We start from the raw sequence: 12,632 nt of genomic DNA, 5'->3' as shown, positions 1-12,632 counted from the left end.
GCATGTTTCTTTCAGTGGATTGGCGTGCTTTATCTATTAGCTGCAAACTAGAGGGAGAGGGCATATGTAGACTAGTTTCATATGATCAGAGCTTTTGGGCAGGAGTAGAGGAGGTGTGTGCCATTTCAGAACCTTTGGTAAGGGTTCTTCGATTGGTTGATGGAGACAAGCCCGCAATGGGCTACTTGTATGAGGCCATGGATAGGGCCAAAGAAACCATTCATGTTTATTATGAAGATAAGGGAGACGAGGGGTTAGAGAAACAACATGTCATATGGAGAGTGATTGATGAGCGATGGAACAATACCCTCTATCGCCCCATTCATGTTGCAGGTATCTACCTCAACCCTGCATTTTCTTAAGCCTGTGGTTTCAGATTTGATGCCGAGGTGATGGATGGGTTCTTCACTTGTGTCGAGAGGATGGTGTCATTTGAGCAAGAATGTGAAGATATTTCTAAAGAAATGGAGGTCTATAGGATGGGAGGTGGCACATTTGGTTTTACCATGGCTATTAAGACTAGGACGACCAAACTGCCAGGTAATCTTCAGTTTGTTTCAAACTTTCAGGTTTAGAATTTCAATGTTTTTTTTTATGTTTCTCATTTTTCTTTTAACTTGTAGATGCTTGGTGGACAAGCTATGGTGCCAGAGTACCCCATCTCCAAAAGCTTGCCATTCGAGTGCTCAGCCAAACATGCAGTGGTGTGAGCGCAACTGGAGTGTATTTGACAAAATACACAGCGAAAAGCACATCAGGTAAAAAAATTTCAAATTAAATTTTTTGAATTCATTTGATTATTTTTAATATTTAAATTTTCTAAGTACTAATTTACAATCTATGACCCTAATATAGATTGGAGTCCCAACGCCTCAATGACTTGGTCTATGTCTACTACAATCTTCGACTGTGGGTCAGACAACTTCAGACACCTACTGATGTGGAAGCCATCTCATTTGACAATATTGACACCATCGTTGCATGGAGGGTCGAGACTGAGAGGCCGATCATGGACTCGATCCCGGATTGGTTAGGTGTGGATTTAGAGGATGTAGCAGTTGCAGGGGAGGGAGAGTCGGAGGTAGAGGAGGAGGAGTAACATCAGGGTCAGGAGGCAGAGCTGGTTGAGGATGATGAGGAGGAGGAGACACCATCTAGGATGGGCAACATCAGCATAAGACAGAGGCCACCTATTCCATTGGCTTCTAGAGGATGATTGAGTCCATTTGTATCCCAGGGCAGGGCCTTCTTCCTCTAGAGGAAAAGGCAAAGCCATTCCCTATTCCTGTAAAAGGGGAAGAGGATCTTAGGGACTGATTACTTGATGACTTTGAGATGACTCATGATATACATTTATTATATTTTTTGTTGATATTTTGACTTTTGAGAGTTGAGACTCAAACAGGACTCAAGATTCAGGAGTTGATTCACTATTTTGATATGTGATGTAGCACTAAACTTCATATACATATTATATATTAGATTTCTTTACATGTTTATGTGGAAATGCATTTATTTGATGTTGTGGATGCTCTAGATGTTTAAAAAAATTAAAAAAACTGAATAATTTTGTGTTTTTTTTTTTTAAATTTTGCAGACTTTTTCAAAAACTAAAGAGTTTTTCAACTTTTGGACCCTTGTCGAATTAATCCCGACTTTGACTTTTTCCAAATTGCATGCAGTAGCTGTGTCAGCGATCAGGGCCAGTGTAGAGGCAGAGAAGGGCAGATCAACCTCACGCAGAGCCACGTCATCCTTCTGAGCCAGGAAGGATTGACGCAGTTGGCCGGGAGGAGAAGATTCAACCCACGCAAAGATTGCGCAGAGCCTAAAGGGCTCATATTCTTTGAGTTGTCGGGGCTAAGGGAGTTGTGCAGATTTTGATTTGAGAAGCTGGTGGGATGCTGTTTCTGTTGGTGCAGAACAGTGTCTAAGGAGACTGAAGCAAGGTGTGGAGGTTTGCCGTTACACCAAAACCCGCAGGTGTTGGTAAACATTACAAGCCAGTAACTAGGATCCCCAGGGTGGAAATTACGGATTCTATAGAGGTGCGGTGATTCTTCCAACACCCCCCCTCAAACGCAACTTGGGGGAATCGAACCTGGGTCCAAGCTCTGATACCATGTGGAGGTTTGCCGTTACACCAAAACTCGCAGGTGTTGGTAAACATTACAAGCCAGTAACTAGGATCCCCAGGGTGGAAATTATGGATTCTATAGAGGTGCGGTGATTCTTCCAACACAAGGTAGAGGGAAGCACAACCTCGACAGATTTCTGGCCAAGAAATCTAGATCCGGGTTGCAGAGGCAAAGGAGGATTGGAGAGGAGTGATTCGACAGTTGGCCGGAGGATTTCCGAGAGGGAAATCAAGACTCAAAGGGAGTCTAGAGAAGAGGAGCAAAGATGGCAGTGAACGGATTGAGGGATCAAGACAGATTGGACGGGGCTTCCAATTTTGTCATCTGGAAGGCTAGGATCCTAGCAATCCTGGATAAACATCGCATCAAGGACTATGCCTTGAAAATAGTAGCTGTCCCAGTTGACCCTAATGCAACTGAGAAGTATGAGGAGGCCCAGGCGAAGGTGAAATGCATGATCCTAGACAGGGTCAAGGATCATGTCATACCACATATTGCTGAGAAGAAAACAACAAAGGAGATGTGGGACACCTTGACCACCTTATACCAAGGCTCTTCCGTGTAGCGGAAGATGTTATTGGAGAATCAGCTGAGGTCATATCAGATGCAGAAAGGAGAGGAGATAGATCCATTCCTTCTTAGGTTGCAAGGGATTCACGACCAACTTACTTCTGTGGGGTCTACACTGGATCCAGAGTTCATGGTCAGGACTGCCCTGAATGTAGTCTCCGAGGAGTGGGAGACATTTGTCCAAAGCATTTTGGGCAGAGAAACTCTCCCCAGTTGGGAGGAGATGTGGGCAGCTCTTCGACAGGAAGAGCTCAGGAGATTGACCAAGGCGGGGAGTAGCGGTAAGGGAGTTCGAATCAAGAAGGAGGAGGAGGAGGATGCAACTCTCGCATTAGCGGGACAACAGGGGCTACAGAAGAGGAAGAAAAAAGACATCTCCAAGGTCAAATGCTTCAACTGTGGGGAGCTGGGACATTATGCCTCTCAGTGCCCCAGGAAGAAAGGCAAGGGAGAAGCTTCCGACTCAAAGGCTGCTCCAGCAAAGGCGGAGAAGGATGTCAAGACTGATGACAATTGTGCCATGAGTGCTCATGTGCCTCTAGAAAAGAGGTGGGGAGACTTGGAGCTGTAGTCGAGAGGACTACAAAAGTGGGGAAGGATCCTTGAGGTGCCCAAACTCTTGGATCACATCCGGCTATGGGAGCCCTTAAAGACAGTAGCATGATGATAGGTGTCAGGTGGAGCAAGGTGTGATGGAGCGACAAGGCAGTGCTAGAGTGCAGAAGTCTGTAGCAGCACAGTGGAGGTTGCAGCAGTGCGAGAGGCACAAAAGAGGTTGCAACAGCGCAGTGGCAGCAGAGGGAGCACAGGATAGCAGTAGAGGTAGCTTTAGCATCACGAGGCTTCCAGACTGACCAGGATGTCAGTGTTTGGGTGAAGTCAGTTACTTACTTCTCGGTAACTAAGTTGCAGTGCAACAGTTAGCAGTGGCAGTGCTATGGGCATCATAAGGCAACATTTTGAGAGGGAGCTGTAGTACAAATGGGGCAGTGTCATGGGCAACAGTACAGGAAGCATCAGTGCAGTGGATGTGGGGCAGCAGGCCAAGCATCAACATAGAGGATTGATGCCATGGATCAATGTGGTGCTTCTATTGGGAAACGTTGTTAGAGCACATTCCTCGCTAAGAGGGAGTGTTGATTTTGGGTACATTGGATGTGCTATAGCTTTGAAAATTCGTGGAGAGGCGAAGGCACATGAGATCTCCAAGACCCATATATCATTTGGAAATTCCACCCGGATGAGGAGTTATTAAAATAATTAATATTTTTAATGAGTTCCTAAGTCTAAACTTAGGAAAATAAAAATATTAGTGTGTATTAATAAAATATGGGTGAGAAAGTTTTAAGTGATGAGGATCAAGCCAGTTCTAATCTTAGCCATTGATTATGGACTTAATCTCGGCTGTTGAAGACTCAACAGGACAAGTATAAGAGGAGGCTTGAGGGTCAGTTGGAGATACACCGAGTGATCAAAGAATTCGATTTTCTGGGGTGAGATTTATTGAGGAAATCAAGTTAGTGATCAAAGTTGCAGTGAGGGGCAGTTTAGCAAGGGATTTTCATCCGAGGCTGAAGAATACATAGCAGAGAGGCAGCACAGTGTTGGGAGAGACAGCGTAGGCCCTAGAAGGGCTGATGCATAGGCCGAAGAGCTGACGCAGAGGACGGAGAAGGCTCACGCAGAGGACGGAGAAGGCTGACGTAGGTGACACAGAAGCCATAGAGGGTAACGTTGGGCCTTAGAGGCAGCGTTGGGGAGATTCTGTGGGGCAGACTGGGAGCATATCAACAGACTCTTAGCCGGGAGAGGGTGACACAACTCCTGGAGCAGTGACGCAGTTCCAGAGCAGTGCTTGGAGTAGCTTTTGCTGTTCAACATAGGGAACAACTGGGGTCACTGTGGGGTTTGATCATCTGGTTGCTGATTTGCCGGAATATCTGTCTCCGGATAGAGGTACTACTACTGAGGATATTCTCTGTTGGGTGAGCCATTTCTGGCACCCTAGTTGTATTCACGAAATCTACTTAATAATACAAACCCTCTATATGTTGCACCGGTTTTCCCGAATTGGGTTTTTCCGGGGACGATTATCCAAAAATAATGGTTCCCCTTGTGTTATTGTCTTTGTTTATTTCAGTGCATGATTTGTATATTTGTGAAGGCTACAATAGTGTTTACTTCGATATTTATGCAATTAAATAACTTGTTAATGTAAAGAACAAGTAGGAGATTGTAAACCAGTAATTGCAGTAGGGGTTTCTGATGTGTTAGATTCAGAAATTTTCACAGGCATGTCTCCTAAAAATAAGGACATTGCTAAAATTAAAAGCTCTCTCCTATCTAATAAAAAATTGTGCAACATATGTATTTAAACAACCATAGTAAGAACAATATGATACATAGACTATAGGATGTTCTCAAACAGTGTATGGTATTCACTTAGCATTGTAACTAGCTGGGAATTTTTAGATATCAAGGCAAATTTCAAGGAAGATGACAGGTTGATGATGATGTAGAGTTGAAATATTCAGATGATGAGGATGTAGACCCATTTCAGGATATGCAGTTAGGCCTACTCTCATTGTCATATCAATAGAGTGATAATTGATGAGACACTCAGTTTTGTATTCAGTTATTCCTTTTGTACAAGGCATGATTCATCATGATTTCAGTCTTCAGATTTATAAATTATTGACTGATTTTAGTTATATTATTGTGATTCATGGATGGTTTTGATTTTTAACTTTGAATATGTTTTTCAAAATTAAAAATAATAGTATTGTTTTATATGAGGCATTTGCAATTTTGCCCACCGTATCCAGATCCTGGCTTTTCAAAAATCTGGTGGATCTTATCCATATCCATTTCCTGGTAACTTAGGTTATTATCAAGGTAATGTAAGATATATTTTATCTGAGAGTAAAAGAAAATGAGCTATGCCTCTTGTTGCTGCCCTGCAATAGTGTAAGGGCTTTCTTCATATTACTCCGTTGTGCTTGATACTAGATAAACATGCAACGTAACAGTAACTAGCACTTTATGGCACTTTTAATTCGACGAATGCTTTCTATTGTTAATGATCATATGTGTTGTCCTTCCTTGCTCAGGCATATTATGTCAATCAACTGTCTTAAATTTTGTAGTGTGCCATTATGTATAAGGTTTCTTCATATTAGTCCATGTTATTGGTAAGTCTAATTCTAGACTGTAAGCTATCAGTTGCTTTTTTTCATATTACTCCATGTTATTGGTAAGTGTAATTCTAGAATGTAAACAATCTTGGATTGCCTGAGTTATGCTGTTCATTGGTTATTGATTAATTCTTAATACATATTAAAGAAAACAAGTCAATGAAGTGTTGAGTAGTCCAGCCTTAGTCATATTACGTTACAATGTTTGGTCATGTTCTAGGCATATGATTGATGTGTATTGGGTAAATAGGAGATGATGCCAGATGGCGATGGCAATGGGTTCCTCTTTCTCTTCTTGTGGGTTTGAAGATAGATTCAATAATCCCACGACAGCTGGGAAAGGAAAACATTCAAGATGGAAATTACTCCAATCAGAGTGCATTCCAATGGCCATATGTTCGCGTCAAGATTTTGACTCCAATCTTTGGCAAACTAGGTGAGGTTGGATCTTTCAATATTTTAATGGTATATTGTGGGTTTTGAAAATTACGATATGTAATTGCAGCCTTTGCCTTTTTTGTAAATCAAACCCTCACTGTAGAAGCAACTCTTTAAGTTCTTTAACATATCATTATTGGTACCTCATGATCTACCAGCAGTGTCAGTGAATCTTAAAATTTAAATTACAATGTATCATACATCTTAGGATAGCTGGGGTCTGGCAGGTGAAGCAGTGCCTATGGTTTGTTGGTGATCTGAAGATGTTGGGCTGTGCAGCCCTGCAGCCTGCATTGGAGCTTTTCCCAATTCTGATGCTGTCTGTTAAAAGGGAGTTTGAATTAGCTGGTACAAGGTTCACGGTTCAATCTAATTTTGAGGTAAGTAGTTTTTGGGAAGATCTACCATGTCTGTTAATTTCTTTCACTTTTTTGGTTATTATCCTAATTATATTTGTTTCCTTGCATCATTTGCATATTTGGGTGTGCTATTGTCTTAGTCTTTATTATATGCTGTGAAAAGTTAGCAGAAATTCTATATTTTACAAATCTTCAAGTATGAATTGTTTCTTTCAGTGCCAGGAAACTCGATACAATAATCAGAGAATCTGACATAAATAACTTTTGTAGGTTAATAATAGTTCAAATAGAATGAAAAGACATTGTTGGATGTTACGTCTTGATTGGCATCCTGCAGGCAGTGTAAGTGATTATGTATGTTTTTTGAGTTCACAAGCATTTTTTAAAGTTTCATGCCCACTTAATCATGATGTTAATACATGTTATTGAGCAAAAGTCACATTGTTTGCTTTTGCAGACAACAATACAGTGTCTTTCTGCTCAAGATTCAGTTGCAGTTAAATATTCAAAGGGTTTGGCTTTGAGTGAAGATTGTAAAGCGGTAATTGTTCCTTACCTTTTGTTTGCCCATTGCTGGATAAGTGATTTAGTTTCCGTTTTATGATGCAAGAGTTCTTCCCACAACAAAGCAGCATTGCTTATTTTCTGTTTTCATCCAGAATGGGGCAGGAAAGAGATATTTGTTACTGTTACTGCTTGAACTCTCAGAGCAGGAAAAGTCTTAGACTCTTAACCCCAACAGGAGAACCTAGAGTCAACTCTCAGGCAAGCCAGCCAATGTCAACTTGGTGGCCTTGCCCCACTCTTTAGAGTAAGGGGTTAACCTAGTCAGAGGGGGAAACCCTACAAGTCAAATCAACCTAGGTTGTTTTATAGGAAGAAGAGTTCTCCTAAGTTAGACTTGATGAAGGCTACCAATTTGAAACTACTTACTCTCAAGGTGTAAGACAAGTTTAAGCATGTGCATGTAGTTTATCAAATCTCTAGGTTCAACAAACATTAAATGATAAGTTACATAGACAAGTGAGCTTGTTATAAAGTGTGATCATATTATGCCAGAAAATCCAAAAGAAAGAGTATGGAAAATTAAACATGCTCAACATGTTGGAAATACTGAGAGGGGGGTGAACCAGTATTTCTTTGCAATTAGTAACTTATTAATCTTTTCAGAGCATTAATTATCCTTTAGCAGTATTCGAAACAGTAAATAAATAGTACACAATGAACACAATAATTTTTAGGTGGAAAACCCCCTTCGGGTCAAAAACCACTGCACGATTTTCTAATAGTTAGTTTTAAATCTTCAGCCCCAATTGTAAAGAAAGCTACAACTTCCTAGGACTCTAGAAAAACATTCTTCTCCATCACACACTGGAAGGATGCCCCAACACCCTAAGGTTTTATCAACAATTTGCTGAATGGATGCACCAACACCATAGCAAGCACCAACTTTCCCTAGCACCACCCTACCACCCTAGAAAGACAAAAATAAAATACAAAAAATTGTGGACTCCTGTACCAGGGACAATGGTCCACTTACACTGATATACAATGATTTTGTATTGACTGACTGACAATTCTAAACACAACTACCCTTGACTCAACAGACCTTATGACCAAAAACCCTTGTTTCAACTACTACACAAATTCTTTTACCAGAACAAAATTGACTTCTTTAATTGCGCCAAGAGGCGCTCTACAAACCAGTATGGGGGTAGATCTTGCATAAAAACGTAAACGTAAATTTAAACAACCCAGTATGGGGTAGATCTCACATAAAAATGTAGAGATGTAAACGTAAACGTAAATGTAAATGTAAACGTAATACTTAACATTTAACATTTCTAATCTAATGTCGGCCCTATTTAAAAATCAATCTAATTATTAGTATGTATAAACACAATATAAATTTAAAGTATAGAGAGGTTTATGAACACTCAAAAAATATGTATGATAAATAAATAAAAATATAAATAAACTAAAGGTATGATAAATAAATAAAACATTTTTTCATATTTACTCCAGAGGTATGGTAAATAAATAAAAATATAAATAACCTAGAGGTATGGCAAATAAATAAAACCTCTTTTTATATTTATTCCATAAACCTCTTTATATTTAAAGAAAACTCAAAAATATGTTTTATTTATTAGAATATATCTCTATATCTCTATTTAGTAATGCTTAGTCTTTTAGATGTTTCTATTCTTATTCTTTTAGCAGTTTCTTAGATGAAACTGTTTGTTCGATATTCTACATAGAAACCTGATGTTTCTATTCTTGTAAATATCTTTGTATTATCATTGAGCTGTTTGCTCCATGTGAATTAATTCATTCGACATTCTTTTATGGTATCAGAGCAAGGTTGAGAGATTTCCTGAACAGTTATTATCTCTGCATCTCAATCTCTTGAGTCCTTTCTAAGGTCGAGCCCTCTGTAAGCCAGGCAGCCTTCACTGAGTCTTAGCCTCGGCTTTGCTCGCTGTGATAAAAGCTTACAGTCGTCCATCTCGATACAGAAATGGATTCTTCCCCTGCATGATCATTTTTTCAAGGAATTAACTTTGTGGCGGTGACTGTTTAGTGGGAGCGAGATTTTCTTGGCTGGACAGTTTGCTTGGAATCGTGAATTGAATCCGGCTATTTTCTTCTACGCCTGGTGGCTACTCAGCTCGTATCTACGGTGGAATTCTTCGGCAAATGTGACCCAGGTGTTTTTTCTCTCATTCAAAACGCATTTTTTAAAAAATAAGCTCTGCGGACAACAGTCTTTGTTTGAAACCCGTGAATTTATGGTGGCCTATCGTGGCAAATATATATCAAATCCGTGGATACGCAACAGTCTATTATTTATTTTAAACACGTGTGGCCCTGGCAAATACATCGTAGTCGTCATCTCAGATCTAAACGGAAACACATTGCGATCACACCTCTGTGGTCCTTCTAATACGAAACCAGAGTGCGTGGAGCTGAGTAATTTATTTAAGCCAGCAGTCTTGAGATAGCAAATCACGACATCGTGGTTAGTTATATGTCAAACCCGTGATCGTAGCTGAGACCCGTTAGCTGAGACCAGTACCTGTATTTGGAAACCGTTTTTTGGAACCGTGAACGTGTGTAGCTGAGGCGTAAATTTTTGGCTCACGTGGGTCCCTTCTTTCAGCGTTTTTGTTTGCCGGCAGTGCAAATCAGTGGAAACGTGAGCTGCGTAAAAAAAAAATAAAATTTGACGGCTCACGTAGACCCATCCTTTCAGCGTTTGTGTTTGCGGCAGTACCAATCAGTGGAAACGTGAAGCTGAGACAGCTCACGTGTTTTTTTTCTCAGTCTTAGTATTTGCTGTATTTATGGTTCCGGTTGCCGGCAGTGTTACCAATCAGCGGAATTGTTTTTTCCTGTGATCCTGACAGTCTATATTACAAACTCAGATCGGATTATGGTGCAGTTCCAAGGACCTGAAGCATATCTGTGACATCTGTTTATTGCATCAGTATATAATTGTGGTAGACTTGCATTCTCCTGTGGGAAACTATATTCTCAGATCTGTATTTTGTGCTAGCAGTATTACTATTGTTTTAGGCTGCAGAGATATTTTTTGCTGGGTAACAATTTTTTTTTTAGCAGAACAAAGTCTGTTTTTGTTAACTACACCAGGATAAACAGGCAGCTACATTTTTCTTGTGTGTCAGACTTCTGTATTTTTGAGAAAATGGCCACACTTGCCAATCTGATGTTAGAAGGAAATCAACGTTTTAATGGCAGCAACTATAACATTTGGAAACAAAGACTGTTGACCATTTTTGAGTACAGGCGTCTTGATCAACTCATTTTGGGCAAAGAGCTTCGTCCCGGTACAGCCGGGACCGATCAAGATAAATTTGATGATCGAAATCGAGAGGCTGTTATGCTTCTCAAGCTCTCTGTAGCTGATGATCAGTTACCACAGATCCCTTCTGGCAAGACAGCTGCTGAAATCTGGCAACAGTTGAAAGAATTGCATGAGACATCTGATAAAAGCAGAGCTTTTTTTCTCAAAAATCAATTGTTCTCCATCATGATGGATGAACATATGTCTTTACAGGAACATCTCAACAAAATTAAAGACATTCGAGATCAGCTCGACGCCATTGGTCGGACCATGGAGGAAGAAGATATGGTAGTCATTACCCTGAAGAGTCTACCAAAATCTTATGAACACTTCATTGAAACACTCAACATTACAACCACAAATGTTGATCTGAAGTTTTCAGATTTATGTACCAAACTTCTGCAGCAAGATAGGTGGAAACAGCAGTTTGGTAGTGGTACTTCATCAGTGCCCTTGGAAAATGCATTTGCTGCAAAATATCAGTCCTCTCAGTCTTTTCAGCAGAGAGGATCATCTCAGTCTTTTGATCCTAACAGGAAGAAAAGTGTACAGTGTAATTACTGTCACAAGTTTGGTCACATGAAGAAAGACTGCAGGCAGAGGATTGCTGCTGAACAAAAGAAACAGGGAGGGTCACATCAGACAGCGAATGTTGCAGAACATTCCGAGCAGACAGATTCTGCCTTTTACGCCTTTATGGCTAAAAGGTCTTCAGAACATGTTCCTTCCTCTGCATGGTACATTGATTCTGGTGCATCACGCCACTTCTCTCACAGGCGTGACTGGTTTATTGACTTTTCACCTTTCAGTGATTCAGTTGTATTTGGTGGAGGTGAAAAGTACACTGTTGCTGGCAGGGGTACAGTTCAAATTCAGTCTGGTGGACGCACGCTCATATTTCTAAATGTATACTATGTTCCTGGTATGGAGATTAATCTGCTCTCTGTCAGTCAGATTATGAGGAATTCTCCTCAGCTTGATGTTATGTTCAGTGCACACAAGTGCTCCATCATTGACAGGGAGACCAGTCTGACAGTTGCTACTGGCCTCGAGGACCATGGTCTATATAGGCTACTTGACACCGGTGACTTTCCAGAAGTGGCACTAGCAGCTCGTGTCTCTCCCATCAGTACTCTATGGCATCAGCGATATGGGCATCTCAATATGCAGTATCTCTCTCAGCTCTCTCGGGAGGGACTTGTGTCAGGATTACCTGATATTCAGACTCAGCAGTTGGGGGTATGCAGCGCCTGTCAAGCGGGAAAGCAACATCGGTCGTCATTCAAAAATGGAGAATCTTGGCGCGCATCCCAGGTACTTCAGTTACTTCATGCTGATATTTGTGGTCCTATGAATACAGCTTCTATAACTGCTTGCAAATACTTTTTACTTATTGTAGATGACTTCAGTCGAAAGATGTGGGTGTATTTTTTAAAAAATAAATCTGATGCTCTTAGTACCTTTCAGAAGTTTAAAACTTTAGTTGAAAACGAATCTGGTTGAAATATCATGACCCTTAGGACCGACAATGGGGGGGAATTTTGTTCCTCAGCTTTTGCCAACTTCTGTGATATTCATGGCATCAAACGTCAATTCACCACACCTTACACTCCCCAGCAGAACAGTGTTGTCGAGCGTCGCAATCGCATGGTTGTTGAAATGGCTCGTTCCATGTTACAACACCGGAGTGTTCCAAACAAATTCTGGGCTGAAGCAGTATTTACTGCTGTTTACCTTCTTAACCGATCCCCTACTCAGGCTGTTAAAGGGAAGACTCCTGAAGAAGTGTGGTCTGGTCGTAAGCCTAAGATCAGTCATCTCAAAGTTTTTGGCTCAGTTGCATATGTTTGGATTCCATCTGCTAAGTGATCTAAGTTGGATTCCAAAAGTCAGAAACTCATGATGACAGGATACAGTGATCATCACAAGGCTTATAGGCTGATAGATATAGCCACTGGTCGACTTAGCTTCAGTCGAGATGTAGTATTTGATGAAGACAGAGGATTCTTTCAGTCTTCTTCTTCTGAGCAGCGTTCTGAGGATCCGCCTCACAGTGTTCTTCTTC

General features: G+C 40.8%; 1 protein-coding gene across 4 annotated transcripts in view; it reads left to right on the top strand.

Annotated features, from left to right (window-relative positions):
• The window catches only part of LOC149198465 (uncharacterized), a 233,429-nt gene that overhangs the window by 176,424 nt on the left and 44,373 nt on the right, over positions 1-12,632 (top strand). For 2 of the 4 annotated variants that reach the window (XM_089399285.1, XM_089399286.1), the window contains exons 3-6: positions 6,153-6,338; positions 6,620-6,720; positions 6,970-7,041; positions 7,157-7,240. In XM_089399285.1, coding sequence (XP_089255411.1) covers positions 6,153-6,338; positions 6,620-6,720; positions 6,970-7,041; positions 7,157-7,240 — 443 coding nt within the window. Of the gene's footprint in view, positions 1-6,152; positions 6,339-6,567; positions 6,721-6,969; positions 7,042-7,156; positions 7,241-12,632 lie in introns of those variants that run through there. The other 2 variants (XM_089399287.1, XM_089399288.1) reach the window with 2 other exon arrangements.

Source organism: Pinus tabuliformis, chromosome 2_1 (assembly GCF_031772625.1).
Source record: "Pinus tabuliformis cultivar Carrire ecotype Pingquan chromosome 2_1, CPIR1, whole genome shotgun sequence".
Lineage (NCBI taxonomy): Eukaryota > Viridiplantae > Streptophyta > Pinopsida > Pinales > Pinaceae > Pinus > Pinus tabuliformis.
This window is presented reverse-complemented; position numbering and strand designations above follow the sequence as displayed.